The sequence below is a fragment of the Enhydra lutris genome, unplaced genomic scaffold (genome assembly GCF_002288905.1).
Source record: "Enhydra lutris kenyoni isolate GAN:26980312 unplaced genomic scaffold, ASM228890v2 scaffoldscaffold14, whole genome shotgun sequence".
NCBI lineage: Eukaryota > Metazoa > Chordata > Mammalia > Carnivora > Mustelidae > Enhydra > Enhydra lutris.
In genome coordinates, this window is record NW_019154098.1 from 15,757,867 (window position 1) to 15,776,231 (window position 18,365).

The window sequence follows — 18,365 nt, forward strand, 5'->3', positions numbered from 1 at the left end:
GAGAGATCACAAGTAGGCAGAGAGAGAGGGGAAGCAGGCTCCCCACCGAGCAGAGAGCCCGATGTGGGACTTGATCCCAGGACCCTGAGATCATGACCTGAGCCAAAGCACAGAGGCTTATTAACCCACTGAGCCACCCAGGCGCCCCTAAAGGTAACCACTTTTAATAGCTATGTATATATCCTTCCAGATTTTTTTCCATATGGAAGTATCAGATTTATTATATTTTATAAAAATAAGATATTGTACATGCTGTTTTATTGTAACAGATACATAACTAGTATACACAAGCTAATAGTAATGTTATAATCAACACTGTTACCAGCTATCAACATAAATCTTATTTAAAGATCAGGATTCAGACTAATTTAAAACATAGAAACTACTAAGTATCTGGAAGAGACATGACAAAATAAATGAAAATCAGGAGAAATTATAGCTATAATTGCAGACAAACCTGAATTTATGAGAACAAAAGTTAAAAAAAAAAGTAAAAGTGGGTTATTTTTCATTAAGTGTTCACACTTGATGAAATAATACAGGTTTCATGCTATAAACATTTCCACATTTTAAGTTATACTAAACTTAAAAATAGAAGGATAACTAGAAAATCAACGGTATCATGAGATGCTAATAACATTCCAGTCCTTTTTAGAATAATTAAAATAAGTGGGCTAGGAAAATCTGGGAGGATATAGAAAGATGTGCTGTTTTTGAAAAATATCTTGTGAACATATTCACATTCCCATACCAATACATGCACACGTGTAAAATAGTGTTCCTCGGTGTTTTTAAAGTCCACGTCACCTTTAAATATTTTTTTTTTAAATCCCATACTTAAAGTATTAAAACAATGGCAGATTTGGGGGGAAATTTGCTTCAAAGTGTTGCTCAGGATAAGCACCGAGTCTCTCGCTTAGAATCTTCTGCCCCCTGGCCTCAGCGGTGTGGGAAAGAGAACGGAATGCGGGTCAAGCTGATGAGCTTTGCTTTCAGGGTCACAAATGGAGAAAAACCAGCCTTGCAAACACTTTTTGATGAAAACTGAGTGGCATTTGAAGTCCACTCGTTTGTTTTGGGGTAAACAGGGAAATCTTTTACTCAAAAATTCTTCTGGGTGATTTTTGGGGAAGTTATTTTGGCAACAGAATGAAACTTTGAATTCCGAAGCCTCCCCGAAACATATTCTGGCAAAGACTGGATGCAGGTGAGAAAAGCACCCCTCACAGGCTCCCAGGGGATCTGCAGGTGCGAGGCGGGAAGCTATTACCCAAATTTATTCTTTGGACCAATTAAGTTAAATTTCTCCCTTCCCTAAATTCATCTTCAGAAACCAGTTTTTTGAGAACTTTAGTAAGTCAGAAAATCAAGAGACATCTTTGGTCCAGCCTAGGGACTGAGAAAACGGATTCTGGCACCAGGTGGGGTTTAAATTCTGGCTCTGGCAGTTATTAGCTGGGTGCCCTAGGGCAACCTAGAGACCTTTCTGTGCCTGTGAGCCCTACCTGTAAAGTCTGCAAAGCACTACCCGTCACTACCTCAGATGCTGGTTTGTAGTACTACACGTAAAGCCTCAGAACGCTATCTAGCACGCAGAAGTGTTCCAGAACGCTGGTACAGCTGGATTTATGTATCAAGTAATGATGCTGGGCTTACCCCTGGATATTTCAGTTCTTACCAGAAGAAACCCTCAAATAAATCTTGTCAACATGCGGGCTTTGTTGAATGTTTGCAAGTCTGAAGTAGCTGTTCCGGTCCTCACTGTCTCAGAGGCGAAGCAACATCATCCTTCAGGTCATAAATCTTTCCAAGCACTTTTACTTCTGACATGATTGAAAAGCTCTGACAGAACATAATGTAGTACAAGTAGTCACTGTTGATTTCTTCCCATAGTTTGGTTTCAATTTCTAACATTTAAACTCCTCAGTTCATCTGGAATGTATTTTAATATAAAGTCAAAGCTTGGGATTTAAAATAGTGTTAGAAAACATTAGCCAATGGTTCCAAATTTTTTCTGGAATAAGCCAACTTTTCCCCCACTGATTTGAAATCTGTCACACATCAAAATCATATATGTGCTTATTATAATAGTTATCTATTTATTGTTGTTCTCCCACCCAAATGAGTTTTACAAAGAAAGGGAGTCGGTTACTTGGGTTCACTGCTGGATCACCAGAGTACTGCTTGACTCACAGGAAGGAAAAGGCTTTCCTCTTGAGATCCCTCAACGTGATTACCATATTACTGATTTTCTAATGATAAGCAAATGCTACATTATTGAAACAAGTCTCAAATGTTCATATTTTCCATTTATTTCAACTTCATTTGCTAATATTTGATTGAAGGTTTCATACATTTAGTTTTAAGTGACAGTGTTCTTAACTTTGAAGAAAAAGAAAAAACACAGAATTTGGTCATAGCCATTTTAGTTTCATAAAATAAACAAGACCATTTTCCATATTTTTGCATGCTTTGAAGTAGATTAGAAAGCAAAGGAAATACCTGCTCCTTTAAGATCTGACAGAATTTACTGATAAATATGTCTAGGATTTGTACTTTGGGGGAGGCCTTTCTTTTAATCCTATTTTTGTCAATTTTAATTATCCAAATTTTTTATAAATTTATTTTTGGTCAATCATTTTGTAGGTTGAATTTATTGTCATGGGTTAAAAATATTACTTTTCAAATATATTTTTTAAAAATTCCCTCTGCATCTATGGTTATATGCCTTTTTTTTTTTTTTTTTAATAAGGAGTAACTCTGGACCAAATTATTATGGTTGGATTTTTAAAAAAAAAATCAATGTGAATACTTGTCTTCTACCAGAATCTGGTTGTTATTGTGTGGTAATGAATATGTTCAGTTTTAATTTAAACTATAATCTGCTTTTTATGCTTCTAAATTGTTTTTTCCTTACCACCATCTCCTTAGCCATATTAAGATGTTCTCTCCTGACTCGTGGCCAATTAAGAAATTTTTCATCTCATTTCAACACTAGTACTGCTTAACTTAAAATTTCTTCATCCTCTTTCTTTACAGAAGCCAACCCTCCTCACGCTCCTTCATCTTCCTGCTGCCTGCCAAACTGTTGAAGCATTTTAAAATTGTGGGTCCCCGTTATCACTGGTCTGTTATATTAGTTTTATGAGGACTCACCTACTGTTAGGATTATGGCTTACTACTATAATAACAACTGTTATTCATAAGCAATTCCACACCATTTAAGATACCCTATTTTGGGGGCACCTGGGTGGCTCAGAGGGTTAAGGCCTCTGCCTTCGGCTCAAGTCATGATCCCAGTGTCCTGGGATCGAGCCCCGCATCGGGCTCTCTCCTTGATGGGGAGCCTGCTTCCTCCTCTCGCTCTCTCTGCCTGACTCTCTGCCTATTTGTGATCTCTCTCTGTCAAATAAATAAATAAAATCTTAAAAAAAAAAAAGATACCCTATTTTGATTTCCTCCCCTATTGGGTTCTTTATTCTCATTACTTGTTTGGTTCTAGATCTCTCTGCATTTTTGTTTTTCAGGACAAGTACATGAATGGGATGTGTCACAAGCCATTCGATGTCAGAGAAGATCTTTTTGCTGCCCTTTCAAGAAATGATACCTCTGCCGACTGTAAAACATGAACCACGGCACACTCCCTCCAACGTGCAAGGCGCCGCTCCGCCGCTTTCCACACACGATGATAGTAGGCGACTGGGTACAAATTAATTCTCCTTTGGTGGCCATCTCCCTCACTCCCCTCTTTCCCACCCCCACACATCTGGATTTTTATCGTTTACTCATTTTTTAAGTATAACAATTATGTGAGAATATATTCAAAAGAGAATTTTTCATCACTTTTTGTTAATGACCGCTTTATTGAGATAGAATTCACGTGGCATAAAATTGATCTCCATTATTCTCTGCTAGCACCTCTGAGCCCTTTGCTGTGAAGATTCATGATTCCCTTTAGCCAAAGCGTTGGTAAACATGGGAGGCTGAGTATGTTCACTGCTCAGGCTACCATCTCAAACCAGAAACCTACCCAGTACATCCTGAGGCCGGCCGCGGCTGCCACACTGCTACTCCTCCCTTTTGACCCTCGGGCTCCATCTTGGGACATCTTTTACTTTCTTTATACTCTTTGGCTTTCTCATCAGATTCCTCTTCTTCCTCTGTGGTTTTTCCAGGTCCAAACCTCAGCCCCCTCCTCTCATTCAACATCCTCTTTCTGCCTCCAAGTATCATTTCTATCGGTGCTTCTTCAGCCCCTCCCCAAATACTGTTTCTATACAAACTTTCTGCCATCAGCAACATCTGTCATTAAGCACAGTGATTCTGAAGCTTCAGGGATCGCACAGGCTATCCCTGAAATTTCTGGAGCGGCATTTACAGCCTAAAGAAGCACTTCTGCCCAGGGCCTTCGTTCTGAGCCACAGCTGTTCCTTCTCTGGCAAACGGCACCATCATCCCCTGAGCCGTCCACTCCAGAAGCCTGGAAGTCATCGCCGCTGGGCTTGAGGACAGAGATGGTGTCTTGTCTACTTCACTATCATTCATCAGGATGTACTGGATAGGCTTTGGGTTCAAGACGGTAACCTGAGCTTACATATGAAACTTCACACGTTCCCGACCACTTAGCTAAAGGAATCATGAATCTTCACATCAAAGGACTCAAGGGTGGCCAGTGAAAGAATGAAGAGCGCCTAACACACAGCAGCACAACCAATCCCTGTTGAAGGAATGAATGCAGTCAAATACTAAATTCTGCGGTTTCCAATTCATTTTCTTTCAACTCATCCTCTTTCATCCATAGTCAGTAGTTTAGTTAAAATCACTATTATTGTCTGCTTGGCTTACTGCCAAAGCCTGTCAGCCTCCAGTCCCGCTTCTCCCAACCCATTCTCTCCAGGCTACAGCACTTTTCCTCACAGATCAGTCCTTATCCCCTCAACTTAAGGCTTCTTAAAATCAAAGCCAAATTTCTCAACATGACACACAAATTGATAACGCCCTTGACTTTGTACACAGCATTCCTTCTACTTGGAGTAATAACTCAGGTATCACTATAAGGAAAATTTCTTGATGTCCCAAAGCTGAATTAAACACTCATTGGATGTGCTCCCCAAAGTATCCCATATTTCCCCTACTGCTGCATCCATGTTGTATGGTAATCCTGTTTATTTGTCTATCACCACAACTACAATCGAAATTTTGATGGGTGGGCCACTGTCCTTTTCACCTTATATAACAGTGCCCCGCACGGTTCCTAACACAGAGTAAGCATTTAATGGGTATCTGGTGAATGAATGTATTTTCAAATCCCACAAGAGACCATGCAAGTAGAGAACTCTGGAATTCCATCATGGGAGAGGGATTCTGAATCCAGTTGAGATCCATAAACAGAAATTAGGAGTGTGTGAATAATGTAGAATTGTACCCAACATTTTATAGGGTACATATACATTGTACATTGCATATACATTTGTTGTATATGTACAACAATTGTACAATTGTACATTGTACATTGCATATGCATTTGTTGAGGGGAATTTTGAGACTGTCTCAACAGGCAACCCTAAAAAGTTAAGAACTGCTTGGTTAGGAAGGGCTATTCTAAAGTGTATTATAAGCTAACAAAAACAAAATGTAGATACACACACACAAAACACACACAGACACACAGGGATTGATCTAATTACATTGAGCTCTAGGGTAAACTTGTACCGAAAAGGGACAAGAGGCAGACAGTCAGAAGGCTGCAGGAGGACGGAAGAAAAACATGCCAGGAAAGAACAGAGAGAGAAGAACTTCGGTCTCTTCAGCCACTTGGCACAGGGTCCTTGTGCGGTCAGGGTGTGAAAGGGTGGCTTCCATACAAAGGGTCTATCAGGATCTGAGGACATCTGTCTAATTTTGACAGCTGGAAACTTCAGCTTGCCATTATGCTACTCAACTTCTGGCAAGTGATGTTCTACAATCTGGCGGTCTTTTCAGTTCTGGCTAGTGAATCCCTAGCTAGGCTCTGACCTTCAACAGAAGGAAAGAGAAAAAGGAAAAGGAAGGCAGTGGGCTGGGCTTATGACAAGGGTGGGGCGGAAAGAGGAGGTCAAACCCTCACCACTTCTTGGTGGCCCTCCTTTCCTGGTTCACTCTACTCCTTTATTCATAGTACAGTTTATGTACTGCCCTGGATGGAGGGATCTTGACAAGTTATCAGGCACTTCAGTAAAACAGTAAGATGTATGTTAAGTTCTGAAAAATACAGGTAGTTTTGAAAGTTCTGGGTGTTGTTTTTCTTTTTTTTTTTTTTTTAAATAAATGCTGACCACGTGCATGCTCTCCCCAGGAAATTAAACATTTAATAAAAGATGGGAATATGATCTTTATTATTATTATTTTTTTTTTTTTGGTAAGCTCTCCTTTAGCATATAACATACCAAACTGCCAGATTTGCTCTAGAAAATGCTCACTTTTATCTAAGATGCTGTACTAATCCACAAACGTAGGACAGGTACATCAGAGTGGTGATAGGCTTGATTACTTTGTGTTTCAACGCCACGGGGCCTAACTTCCATTACGGTGGAGTCCACAGGGGGGCTACTGACCTCCCGTCGACGTTGTCTCTGGCTGTGAAACAAACCTTTTGCTTACAAGGGGATGGAAACTGGACCCTGTCCTCATTAGCATCATCTTTCACCCAAAGAAAATGAAAGCCCATTTGGCAAATTGGGTCAAAAGGCCTGGTGAATTCGTTGATTACTCAATTAGCATCTAGGTAATCAGGAACGGTCCACAACTGCCTGTCTAGCAATTCAGCCCCGTATCATTTAACAACACACAAGAAGAGCTTGGTCATGATGTACATGGATAGAAGCCTCATGAATTTATTACACATACTAATAATCCAACAGTGTCTAATTCTGCGGCAGAAGTCCAATTGTATAAATGGACAAAATTGCGAATGTTAAAAGAAAAATACATTTTAAAAACCAAGTCTGTAAAAACTTCTTTTTAAGATTCTACATTAATCTATCTGGAATTTTTGTGGGGCTTTAATCTACTCATAAAAATATATTATTTCAAATAGCACTGGCCACTGAAGATTGCTCTGAGTAAATTCCTGATAAATTTATGGTGAAATTTAGAGGTCAGTTATGCTGGCTGGAAGCTAGGGTGGAAGGGAAGAACAGGAGAAAGGGGGAAAACTCAATTGAGTAAAGTTCCCCCTACCTGACAGTTGTCATATTTGAGGCAACATTCACTTAGAATTCCTACATTCCCTTAAGAGTTGTAATGGGTTGTGCCCTGTTATCTACTCTGATATCCTTCTTAGCAAGAAATTGCTGTTAATCATTTATTGAAATCTGGTCTAAGTTCTGTTGTATTCATAGATGAGCTGAACATGTCACATGTGTGGTATATGAAACCCTTCCAAATGCTACTGGGCCTGTTTTGAGGAGAGAGAGAAAGATGAGAACGGAAGAAAAAAATTCTATAACCTCGTTCATTGCCTGCTCTACTTGCATCCTTATCCTTAATCTTGTCGACCTCATTGTGTCCTCCATCTTCTTTAGGTTTTGCTGCTGCAAGAGAGACCAGATTAGGAAGTGACTTGAGAATGATGCCAGGATCAATGTGGACAATGAGATGAGAACCAGAGTGAAGCCAGAAGAGGCTGAGAAGCCAGACTTGGAAATGAGTTGTCAGAGATCCTCATGATGTGGCACTGACAATATATATTCCATCCCTCTGGACAGGTGTGAAATTTGCTAAACCAAACAAGTAATACTCACCCAGAAGAAAAGGGTCTACTCTCACTGACATACTATGATTGGTACTCTCTAGCTGAAATGTGCACGTTATGAAGATGCTCTTAAGGGATTACTTCTGGGCAGAATCATTCTGGTGACGTGTAGAATGGAAAGGCCACATGAAGCATGACATCATGGATGGGCATCACCTGGGAAATCCAGCAGTCCGCTCCAACAGATACCCTCAAGGTAGCATTTACCTTGATGGACCTCACAGACTCTCATACCGATCTCTTTGACTGGACCCAGGAATGCAGACTCATGCTAACAAAATTCACAAGACACTGATGTATTAAAAAAAAAAAAAGAAGAAGAAGAAGGCGACTTTATTATTTACAGTGAACAGCAGAAGAATCAGGCTATTGAATGCCCATCAGCCTGACAGTGCGTGATCTCCTTGGGAAGGCAAATTACCAGAGGGAAGCTTGGTGGGCATGGAAGCAGAGCAAGTGGAGTTATAATTACACAGGGTCCCAGCACAAAATGCAAGAGGTTCTGTAGCTCTCCACGACAGGGTTCGCCACCTGCCAGGCAGGCTGGATGTGTGCCTCAGCCTGGCAGGTGTTAGCGGCCAGACCGTGCTTTCTTTGGTATCACAACACTCAAATTGATTGCTTTTCTTTTTCTCTGCTTTAGAGACAGAGAAAATGCTCTTCTGATGGAGATTTTATATGTTTGCGTGTTTTTAAGATGCCAGTACCCTTAATTATAGTCAAATCTTACTGTCCAAGGAGTCTTTATGTTTCTTAGGTTCACGTTGACTCTCTTGGATTTAATCTAGTTGATGTTCATTTCCTACTTTAATTTTCAGAGAGTATTTTCATTTTCCTGCGTTCTGAGATCAAAAGGGGCACCGCACGGTGGACTCCACCTCTGCCTACAGGTTCCACAAAGTGTCAGTTAAATTCAAATCAACCTGTATTTGCTGTGCCAAATTTATGCACACTGCTGTGCCAGGTACAAAATAACATTCAAAAGAGCCTCTAAGGAAATGTTATATTTCCTGGAGGCCTAGAGACTTTTGCTCTCTTTAAGATACAAGAAATAGAAACCTAAGTCCAACACTGTCTTGTTCCCTTTAGGAGCTCCAGCCTAGTGAGGGAACAAGATATGTGTTTTAAGAAAAAAAAAAAAAAAGGTACTGTGCCAAGTGGCATGGAGCATGGCAGCAGGAGTACCTTTTATACTTATGGGCAGAGACAGAAGTCACATCTTTCAGTAAGTCTGATTTTTAAAAAAAACAACTAAATAATAACGATGATTACTTTAAAAAAAATTAACAGTGAAGCACGAAATATAGGATCCTTCCTTTCTATTTCCCCATCTCTGTTCTACCTTGCAAGGCTGCCCTCAGTAATTTGGTGAATACTCTTCCAGATCTTTTTTCTATGTACAAGAAACACACACACACACAAACACCTGCAGCCCCAAACACACATACTTATATATGTATACAAACATAAATTTATGTATTCTGTAACATGAAGAATTTATGTATCATGGATCCCATTTATGTAATACACACACATGCACACATCCATTTATGTAACAGACACACGTGGGAGATCGTTCTATATATATTGTTCTACACTTGTTCTTCTACATTTAATTCTTTGTTGTCAATTATGACATGTATATAGAAAACTACACAAAATAAATATGCTGTTTAGAAACTAAATTTCCCTGGAGAGCTGCCCCCAGGTCAATAAATAGAAAATTCTGAGTACTCCAGAAACTCCCTGCATCCACCGCCCCCAACCAATCATCATGCTGAATTTTATGCTCATCATTTCCTCAGCTTTCTGTAAGGCAGGCAGAGCTCAAATTCGCCTGCATTGGCAAATGCCCTTCGGGCTACAGCAGCTTGGTTCTTCAAACTTCCTGTGGACTCTTGCTGTTCCTTAGATTTCCTTTGATTTTCTGCCCTTTGCTGCTCTGAGGATGTTTTCTTATACATATTCGAGAGTTTGGATGGTTTTCAGCAAGAGGATTGTTCAAATAACCCGATGGGCCGTATTTCCAGTAACAGAAGTCCATGTCACTTCTCAGTTCTTACCTACTGTATCCTAGCTCCTTAGGGGTTATGAGAAGCAAACATCCCTAATTTTCCACAGCGCAAACAGTGAAATATGCAATAAATGCATGAGGAGTGAAGAGCGAAGGAATGGACACGAGAATGAATATATGGTTACTCCTGCTCTTCAGGGCTTGATGGTTTCTTTCTTTGAAGGAAGGTAAGGAATGCAGATGCGTAAAATGATTTGACATGAAATAATATGAGGCAATAAAGCAACGTGCTTAAATGAAATCACTTCCACTCACCAAACATGGAAAGATTTCCAAGATATATTGTCAAGTGGAAAAAAGAAAGCCGTGGACGGTGTCTCTAGAAAACAGATGTACCTATATCTATCTTCCACATGTGTAAACAGGTGTGTGGATATGTGCCCACACACATTCTTGTTTATACACAGAAATATGACTGTAAAGACATGTCACAGTGGTTCCTTCTATGAACTGGGATTGGGAAACCAGGAGTTATCTTTTCACTTTTAGATATCCTACATATTATTTTTACGTGAGGCAATGTATTACTTTTATAGTTAAGGGAGAAGATTTTAAATTACATTCAAGGGCAAACATATCTGACAAAGGAAATGAAGAAGAAAAAAGAAATAAGAAGGCAAATTATTGGAGAAGTCTTCTTCAAAAAGGTGGGACTTGAAATGGGCCCTGTAGGGCTGGTAGAGTTCACACTGAGAGGACAGGGATGGGAGGAAAGAGGGTGACATGGACAAGAGCTGTGTCTGAACAGATGTTAGGCTAAGAGATGAGAATGGTAGCTGAGTAGAACCATAAGGAAGCTCCCCTAGCTAAAATTAACTCCAGTTTACACTGAGAGATATGATTACATGGATACAGCAGGGCCACAGTGCAAAATGTGGAATGTCATCAATATTAAGACTTTATCATTGGTCTGATGGGAAACAGAAGTCATTACAGGTTACTTACAAGGTAGTAATACAAGATAATACTAACCTCAGGGAGTACTTTGTGTAGAATGAAATTGAACTTGAAAAAACCCTAGTAATTTGTAAAGTGCTGGATCAGCAATTATTATTATTATTATTATTATTTTTTTTTTTTACTAGGCAAGAGTTACATTTTATAGAAATTACCATGCTATTTTGATACAGAATGCACTCCAGGGACAGACAGACTCAGGGCAAGGAGACTCCTTAGCAATACAGGGCTCCTGTAAGAGCTTGCCCAGTTTTCACAACTTGAGACATGCAGATAACCGCTCTGCCTCTCAGGTTTGTTGTTAAGGGTTAAATGTACATAAAATGGCTTGGTCACAAAGTATTAGTTCATTTCTTCTCAGCTGTTATTATATTCCAGATGTATGTTCATAAAGATCAGAACTGATGCCCTGGTCACAGGAATGAAAAAGATAAAGCCAGAGGTGCCTGGGTAGCTCAGTCGATTCCGACTGGATTTTGGCTCAGATTATGATCCCAGGCTCCTGGGATGGAGCCCCATGTTGGGCTCCGTGCTCAGTGGGTAGTCTGCTTGAGGGTTCTCTCTCCCTCTCCCTCTGTCCTCTCTAGACTAAATAAATAGATCCTTTAAAAAAGCTAAAGATAAAGCTAAAGATAAAGCCAGAGATTTTTATAAATAAATAACCTATAAGGATCTATTTTGTAGATGAAGGGAATAAAAGAGGAAGAGATGATTTCTAGGATTCCAGTAAGGGAGACTGGTGGAATGATAATGTCCCTGACAAAAATCTACCCAGATCTGTGATCCACAACATCTTTGGAGTCAGAACACTCAGACCACGTGACTTTCACCTCCTCCAGCTGGCACTCCCAACCCACAACCCTCGCCACTTGGGTTTGGGGCAACCTCCTTACATTAGTACAAATATGTCCTGAAATCTTTTTTTAAAGATTTTATTTACTTGACAGAGAGACAGAAAGCTAGAGAAGGAACACAAGCAGGGTCAGTAGGAGAAGGAGAAGCAGGCTCCCTACTCAGCAGAGAGCCCAACACGAGGCTCTATCCCAGGACCCTGGGATCATGATCTAAGCTGAACTCAGATGCTTAAAAACTGAGCCACCCAGGTGCCCCATGTCTTGAAATAATTTAAAATAAAAGTGCACTTACATTTATTTTATTTTGGAAAAAAATTTCAAGGATATATTAAAAACTTCAAGACAATGGGGACATGCAAAATCATAGATTACTCATTTATTGCAAAACTTAGCAGTACTATATTAAAAATGAAAATGAGCTTTGCGCAGTGGCAGTATTGTAGCCAATGAGGTTTATCCGAGGCACGATTATTGCTAATTGAAAATGAAAATGAGTTCCACTTTTGACTTTAAGGAAAAAAACTTCCACATAATTCATACATAAAATATTTGGCAGAATTAAACATCTTTAAAGTTTAAAATTATTTTGTGTTTCGATCATACGAAGTCCTGAATCACAAAATTGTGAAACCAGAAAAGATCAATAAAAATTAATAACATAAATGATTTTTATTTACTGGGTTTTAAAAATTCTTTTCTTCTAAGTTGACTATGACTTCTGAGGTCCATGTTATGTAGCCTTAAAGTAGAGTGTAGCCTTAAATTAGCAGAGTTTACTACAGCTTTAAGGTATTCTTGAAGTCTCAGTTGGATACACTGTCGCCTAGCTAAAGGTCAAAGGCTTGAGGACTATTACATGATACAAAACAAAAATTCAAAAAGCTTAAAGCTCATGCTTCAGATTCTCTACTTTTCTGTAAGGTCACATCTCTGCAGAAGATGACAGAGTTGGCAATTGTGTAACTAAGCCTCCAGAACTAGTTACGACTCTGGAATGTGATCATGTTTTGCAATATACTTGGTCACCATCATATGAAAATCTTGGGAAATAATATATCTTGTTTACCTGCTAGTTCCTGTCAGAGAATAACTCATTTAAAAGACTGTTAAAAGTTCTACATACTTTAGGGCCTGCGTGGCTCGGGTGGTTAGGCATCCAACTCCTGGTTTTGGCTCAGGTCATGATCTCGGGTTCATGAGATTGAGCCCCTGCATCGGGCTGCACACTCAGCAGAGAGTCGGCCTAGGTATCTCTCTCCTTCATCCTCTGCCTCTCCCCATCGAACTCATTCTTTCTCTCTCCCCCAAATAAATAAAAAGTTAAAAAGAAAAAGTTCTATATACGTGAAAAGGTAAAAACAAAGAGGGGGAAGAGGAAGAGGAGAAGAAAAGAAATCCATTATTCTTTCACAGTAAGATGGGAAAGGAAGGTAGGAGAGGACGCAGATGAAACAAAATTGGCTATGAACAGTCAACTGTTCACTGAAGGTAGAACGCTTCTCCTGAGCCTTCAGACTGAGCCTCCTGGAAACGTGCCACTATTGCATGTGGATTATTTTGAACCAAAGACAGTCAAGGCCCAGAAGAGTCAGGAAGAGGTTTTTATCTCCTGCTTAACTGTCTCTAACAATTTAAATAGAGGGCCTGCTCCCAGAAGAGAACTACCACCAGAGGTAACTACAAAGAGTGTGAGCTAGGTGTGATAAGCTGGGGGGGAGCTGACAGAGCCTACTTGTTCAAAGTCCTGTCTGTGTCCCATGGTCTCTGCAAGGTATGACAAACATTTCTTTTTTTTTTTTTTAAGATTTTATTTATTTATTTGACAGACAGAGATCACAAGTAGGCAGAGAAGCAGGCAGAGAGAGGAAGGGATGCAGGCTCCCCGCTGAGCAGAGAGCCCGATGTGGGGCTCGATCCCAGGACCCTGGGATCATGACCCGAGCCGAAGGCAGAGGCTTAACCCACTGAGCCACTCAGGTGCCCCATGACAAACATTTCTTTACCAAACATCAGCTCTTCCCATCTCCCTGTGAACTGACTTCCTCCCCTTTGAAGCCCCAGACTCCTGCCACCTTCTCTTTGGCTCAGGATGGCATGTAAGCCATCCTGCCTGTATCTGAGCCTCTCAGGACCTTGTGGGGCTCCTGTACCTATGCAATTAAATTTGTTCTTCTCCTATTTAAACCTTTCAATCTCCTGCTAATGTTATGTCAATCTAATTAACAGACCAAGCAAAAGAACCTAGAAGGGCAGAGGGAAAAGATTTCCTCCCCATACCTACTTTGTGTATTGAATGTTTCATAGTAAGAAGTTTCAAAAAGGCATACACCCAATTTTTCAAGACTAATTTCTAACTCTACAGCTAAAAAAAAGCCTATCATAATATTATTAAGAACAACAAAGAATGTGCCACCTTGAGAACACTGAGTTAAGATTCCTAGAGTTCCTGAGCCTTATCTGCCCAACAAGAAAAATTATGCTGCATGATAATCCTGACTGTGCTTCTAACACTTGTATAAAGCATTTCACATACATTATCGCAATTGATCTTTAGAATAAAACTGTGAGATCTGGTGGGTAACACTTGAATTTATGAAAAAGAAATATAAGGCTCAGAGGAAATAAGTGATTTTCATTCATGCACTCATTCATTCGTTTCACATTTACCGAACACTTCGTATATGTCAGGCAGATCTGTCCTAGGTGTTGGGAATTTTAAGACCAAAAAAAAAATGTGAAAACGTGATTCTTTCTTTCAAGAGGTGCTCAGTCTAGTAGAAAGGACAGATTATTATAAACAGAATCACATGAAGATGTGATGCATGCTACAGTGAAGTGTTTTTCAAAAAAAAAAAAAATTTTTTTTTTTTTTTTTACCATGACCTGCACAAAGAGATACGCTTTACCTTCCAACCCAGCATATAGAACATAAGTTTAAATGGACAAACGTTTGTGTGGTGCATGTGGTATTTTCTAATCTACCCTGTTTTCTCTTACAATAAAATCCTGGTCACAACCTTTTACAATGATGTCACTGTTCACTAGCGGGTTGTGACCTACAGTGTGCAGAAGTGATAATCACAGTTCTGAGGTAACACAAAAGGAAACACAAACTCTGTTGCAGGCACTGAGAAAAAGCTTTCAAGTGCTTGCTCTGTGAGCACTTAACAATTTTAAAGCGACAGAACTAGAACAAAGGTCTTGAGATATTTGAGTCACTTTGGTTTTTACAATCACTGCTGTTTTAGGCTAGCCAAATACAAAGCGGCTACTGACTGTGAATCCAGATCACCTACGGAACAAGCTGTTTTCCTGAAGAGACATCAGCAATCATTCATTCATGTTTACTAATTCCTCACTGTGGCGCAGCACTTCCTGTAGATTGGCTCATGCTGCTTCTACCTGTAAACCAACTACAAACATCTTGAAACCAAACGGCTTCTTCTATGACTAACAGCCCTAAATATCTGCTCTCTCAAAAATGCTCTAGAATGAAGACTTAAAAAGCAAGAGACCAGGATTATATGGGTTAGAATGTAAAATCAGATACTGTCATTTTTATGGACTGCCCATGTATACTATGATTTTGTTCGGTGCTTTAATCCTCTCCCTCAAATATTTACTGTCCATGCAGGGCAGCTGTACCTCGTGTAGTGAGCTCAGCGAAGGAAAGAGCTAGTAAAAGCAGATGGCTCCAGGAGAACTAGTATCTCATGCTGCTGCCCTCTGCTGTCTAAGAAAGACAGGGGCAAGATCAGGGAAACCCATGCACATGGTACGGCCATGCCATTTCTTCCAATAGAAGTGTTTCCATTTTTTTTTTTTTTTTAAGATTTTATTTATTTATTTGTCAGAGAGAGAGAGGGGAGGTAGAGTGAGCACAAGCAGACAGAGTGGTAGGCAGAGGCAGAGGGAGAAGCAGGCTCCCTGCCCAGCAAGGAGCCCGATGTGGGACTCGATCCTAGGATGCTGGGATCATGACCTGAGCCGAAGGCAGCCGCCCAACCAACTGAGCCACCCAGGTGTGCCAAGTGTTTCCATTTTTACGTATGTGTTTTGAGAATCTCTTTGCCCAAGTGCACCAAAGACTCTTTGTGAATCTGACCTAGTCCGTTAAGTTCTTTGTGCCTTTTATCCATCAAGCAATAAAAAAGGTGCTTTCCTACATCAGCATATGATCAACTTACAATGGTACCACTATTCATTGGGTAGTCAATAAATATTTATCAAGGATACGGATATTGATGTTGAATAGGAAATAGACAAAAGGAAGAAACTTAACTGAACTACATGAGATTTAGAGGAACTACAGCTGTTTTTCATCCCTACTTCCCCAAAGGGAAACACGCTTTGAATATTAAGGATAAAAGATTTTGCTGGCTGAAGACTGAGAAAATAGTATTCTTAATTAAAATCAAACCGAACTGAACCACCCCCAAAACACCAACCAGCATTTATGCCTTTAATCATATAACTGTAGGGTCTTAATAAATGGAAAGTATTTGGGGCTAGGCTTTATAGGTATTAACTCAGTAACAGAGGACTAGCCAGAAGGAAATGAGAATTATACTTCTGAGAAAGTTACTGAAAAGCATAAACCATTTATAAAGACATTCTGATCTTTGAATGAATCTCCTTGTTTGGAAGACATGTTTAGGCTTGATACCTTTGAATATTTAAGGGAGTCTGAATAGGCCAATAAATTACAATATAAAAGGCTTTAAAAAAAAGATTTTCCTGTTTTAGACTATACAAAAGAGTTATTTTAAGAACACTAACTCTTTAATTTAGACCACCAAGGATAGCATTTTCAAAAATCTGTAAATATTTAGTTGAGAATCAAATGATAAAACACTAAGACAATCAACAAAAGATATGTAGCTAAAAATAATACAAAACAGACTCCTGGGGGCACCTAGGAGGCTCAGTGGGTTAAAGCCTCTGCCTTCGGCTCGGGTCATGATCCCGGGGTCCTGGGATCGAGCCCATATCGGGCTCTCTGCTCAGTGGGCAGCCTGCTTCCTCCTCCTCTCTCTCTCTCTGCCTGCCTCTCTGCCTACTTGTGATCTCTGTCAAATAAATAAAATCTTAAAAAAAAAAATTAAAAAAAAAAAAGACTTCAAAGTCATTAAAAAAAAAAAAAAAGACAGACTCCTGACTTTAATCTATAATTATTCTTATATGAAAAAAAAGAACTAGGAAAAATATATAGACTGGCCTCTCTTTTGAGGATAAAGCTGAATTTCACCTAGGACATTAGCTTGGTATGATTTTACTTTACTACTCAGTTCCAACTTTATACGAAGCATCTCCAGATGAGTGCACTCCTTTAGGCACCACAAACTCAGTGTATCCGAAATGAAACTCTAATTTGCTTACTTTTCCTCCTTGTCAACATTCCCGAACACCCATTCTTCTTAATTAATTCCAGTGACCTCTAAAATGGATATGCACAACAAAATCACTGGAAAGGAGAGTAAAAAAATAAAATAATAAAATTTCTGTACTGGGGTACACGCTGAAAAGTATTTAATTACTAAGGGGTAATTAGTAGGTGTGATAATAAGGTGTGATTTAAAAAAAAAAAAAAAAAAAAAAAAAAAAGTTGAGACCAGGACCTAATCTCGTCCTCCTCATTGCCTCTAGGCCATCAGTCTTTCCAAGTGCTTAAATCCTCCCTCCAAATCCCTTCTCTCCGTGTTTGCATCTCTGTTCCCACTGCCATTTTGGTCACCAGAGTCACCACGTCTTGCTTGGATTTGTCATGGTTGTCAATCTTGTCTCATTTCTTGCAATATCTTTCTTCCAACTCACCCTTCACTCTGCTCCGCTAGTCAGATAATATCACTCATCAAAAAAACCAGCAATGCCCACAAACACCTAACAGTTTTTAGAGCTTTCTATACTCTTATCTCAACTTAGGTAGGTAGAATTTAAAAAAAAAAAAGAAAGAAAAAAAAGCATGAACTTCAGGCTTCGTTTGAGTTTTGGTCCTGCCTCTTACAAGCTTTGTGACTTGGAGGGAAATCACTGAGGCTTTCTGAACTTTTACTTCCATCTCTGAGTGGTGTTATAAATAGCTCACAAACTGTCTTGTAAATAAAATGAGATTACAGATGAGAAGAACTTAGCGCAGAGCCAGGAACACATAATTGAGCATCAGTTGTCCGACACCCTAGTAGCTCTGGGTTCCCATGCTACCACTGCCTTCTGCCTATTCCCATACACCTGCCCCATGCCAACCCCCTACTCCCTAACCCCAGCCTGGCATGTTACACACCAGCCCCTCTGGAACATGTGCTTTCTTCAATACAAAACACACTCCCAGCTGCCTGTGGGTCTGATTATACTATACTCCCAGTCTCACATCCTTTGCTGCTTTCTCTGAGGGAAATTCTACCCATGTCTCAAGGCCCAGCTCAAATGTCAACTCTTCCAGGAAGTCTTCCCTTCACTCTGCCGATCAGAATTAACCACTTTTCCTTTGTGTTCTCCCTGCACTCTGCCTGTGGCTTTACTTTAGTACTTATTTCGAGTCCTACTCTTACCATTATACTATGTTTATATATATATATATATATATATATATATATATATATATATATATATATATATATATATATATGGTTACCTGTATAAATTATAAGTTTCTTGAAGGCAGAAAGCATGCTTTTCTTCTTTTTATTCT

At 39.6% G+C, this 18,365-nt stretch overlaps 1 protein-coding gene across 2 annotated transcripts in view; it reads right to left on the reverse strand.

The window, feature by feature from the left end:
* The window catches only part of LOC111146535 (NSE2/MMS21 homolog, SMC5-SMC6 complex SUMO ligase), a 226,278-nt gene that overhangs the window by 112,072 nt on the left and 95,841 nt on the right, over nt 1–18,365 (reverse strand). The window contains exon 5 of one of the 2 annotated variants that reach the window (XM_022502107.1): nt 7,136–7,571. The exons of the other annotated variant lie outside the window; for it this stretch is intronic. Within the exon in view, the coding sequence (XP_022357815.1) occupies nt 7,339–7,571 (233 nt within the window). The 3' untranslated portion in view covers nt 7,136–7,338. Of the gene's footprint in view, nt 1–7,135; nt 7,572–18,365 lie in introns of those variants that run through there. 2 annotated transcript variants of the gene reach the window in all.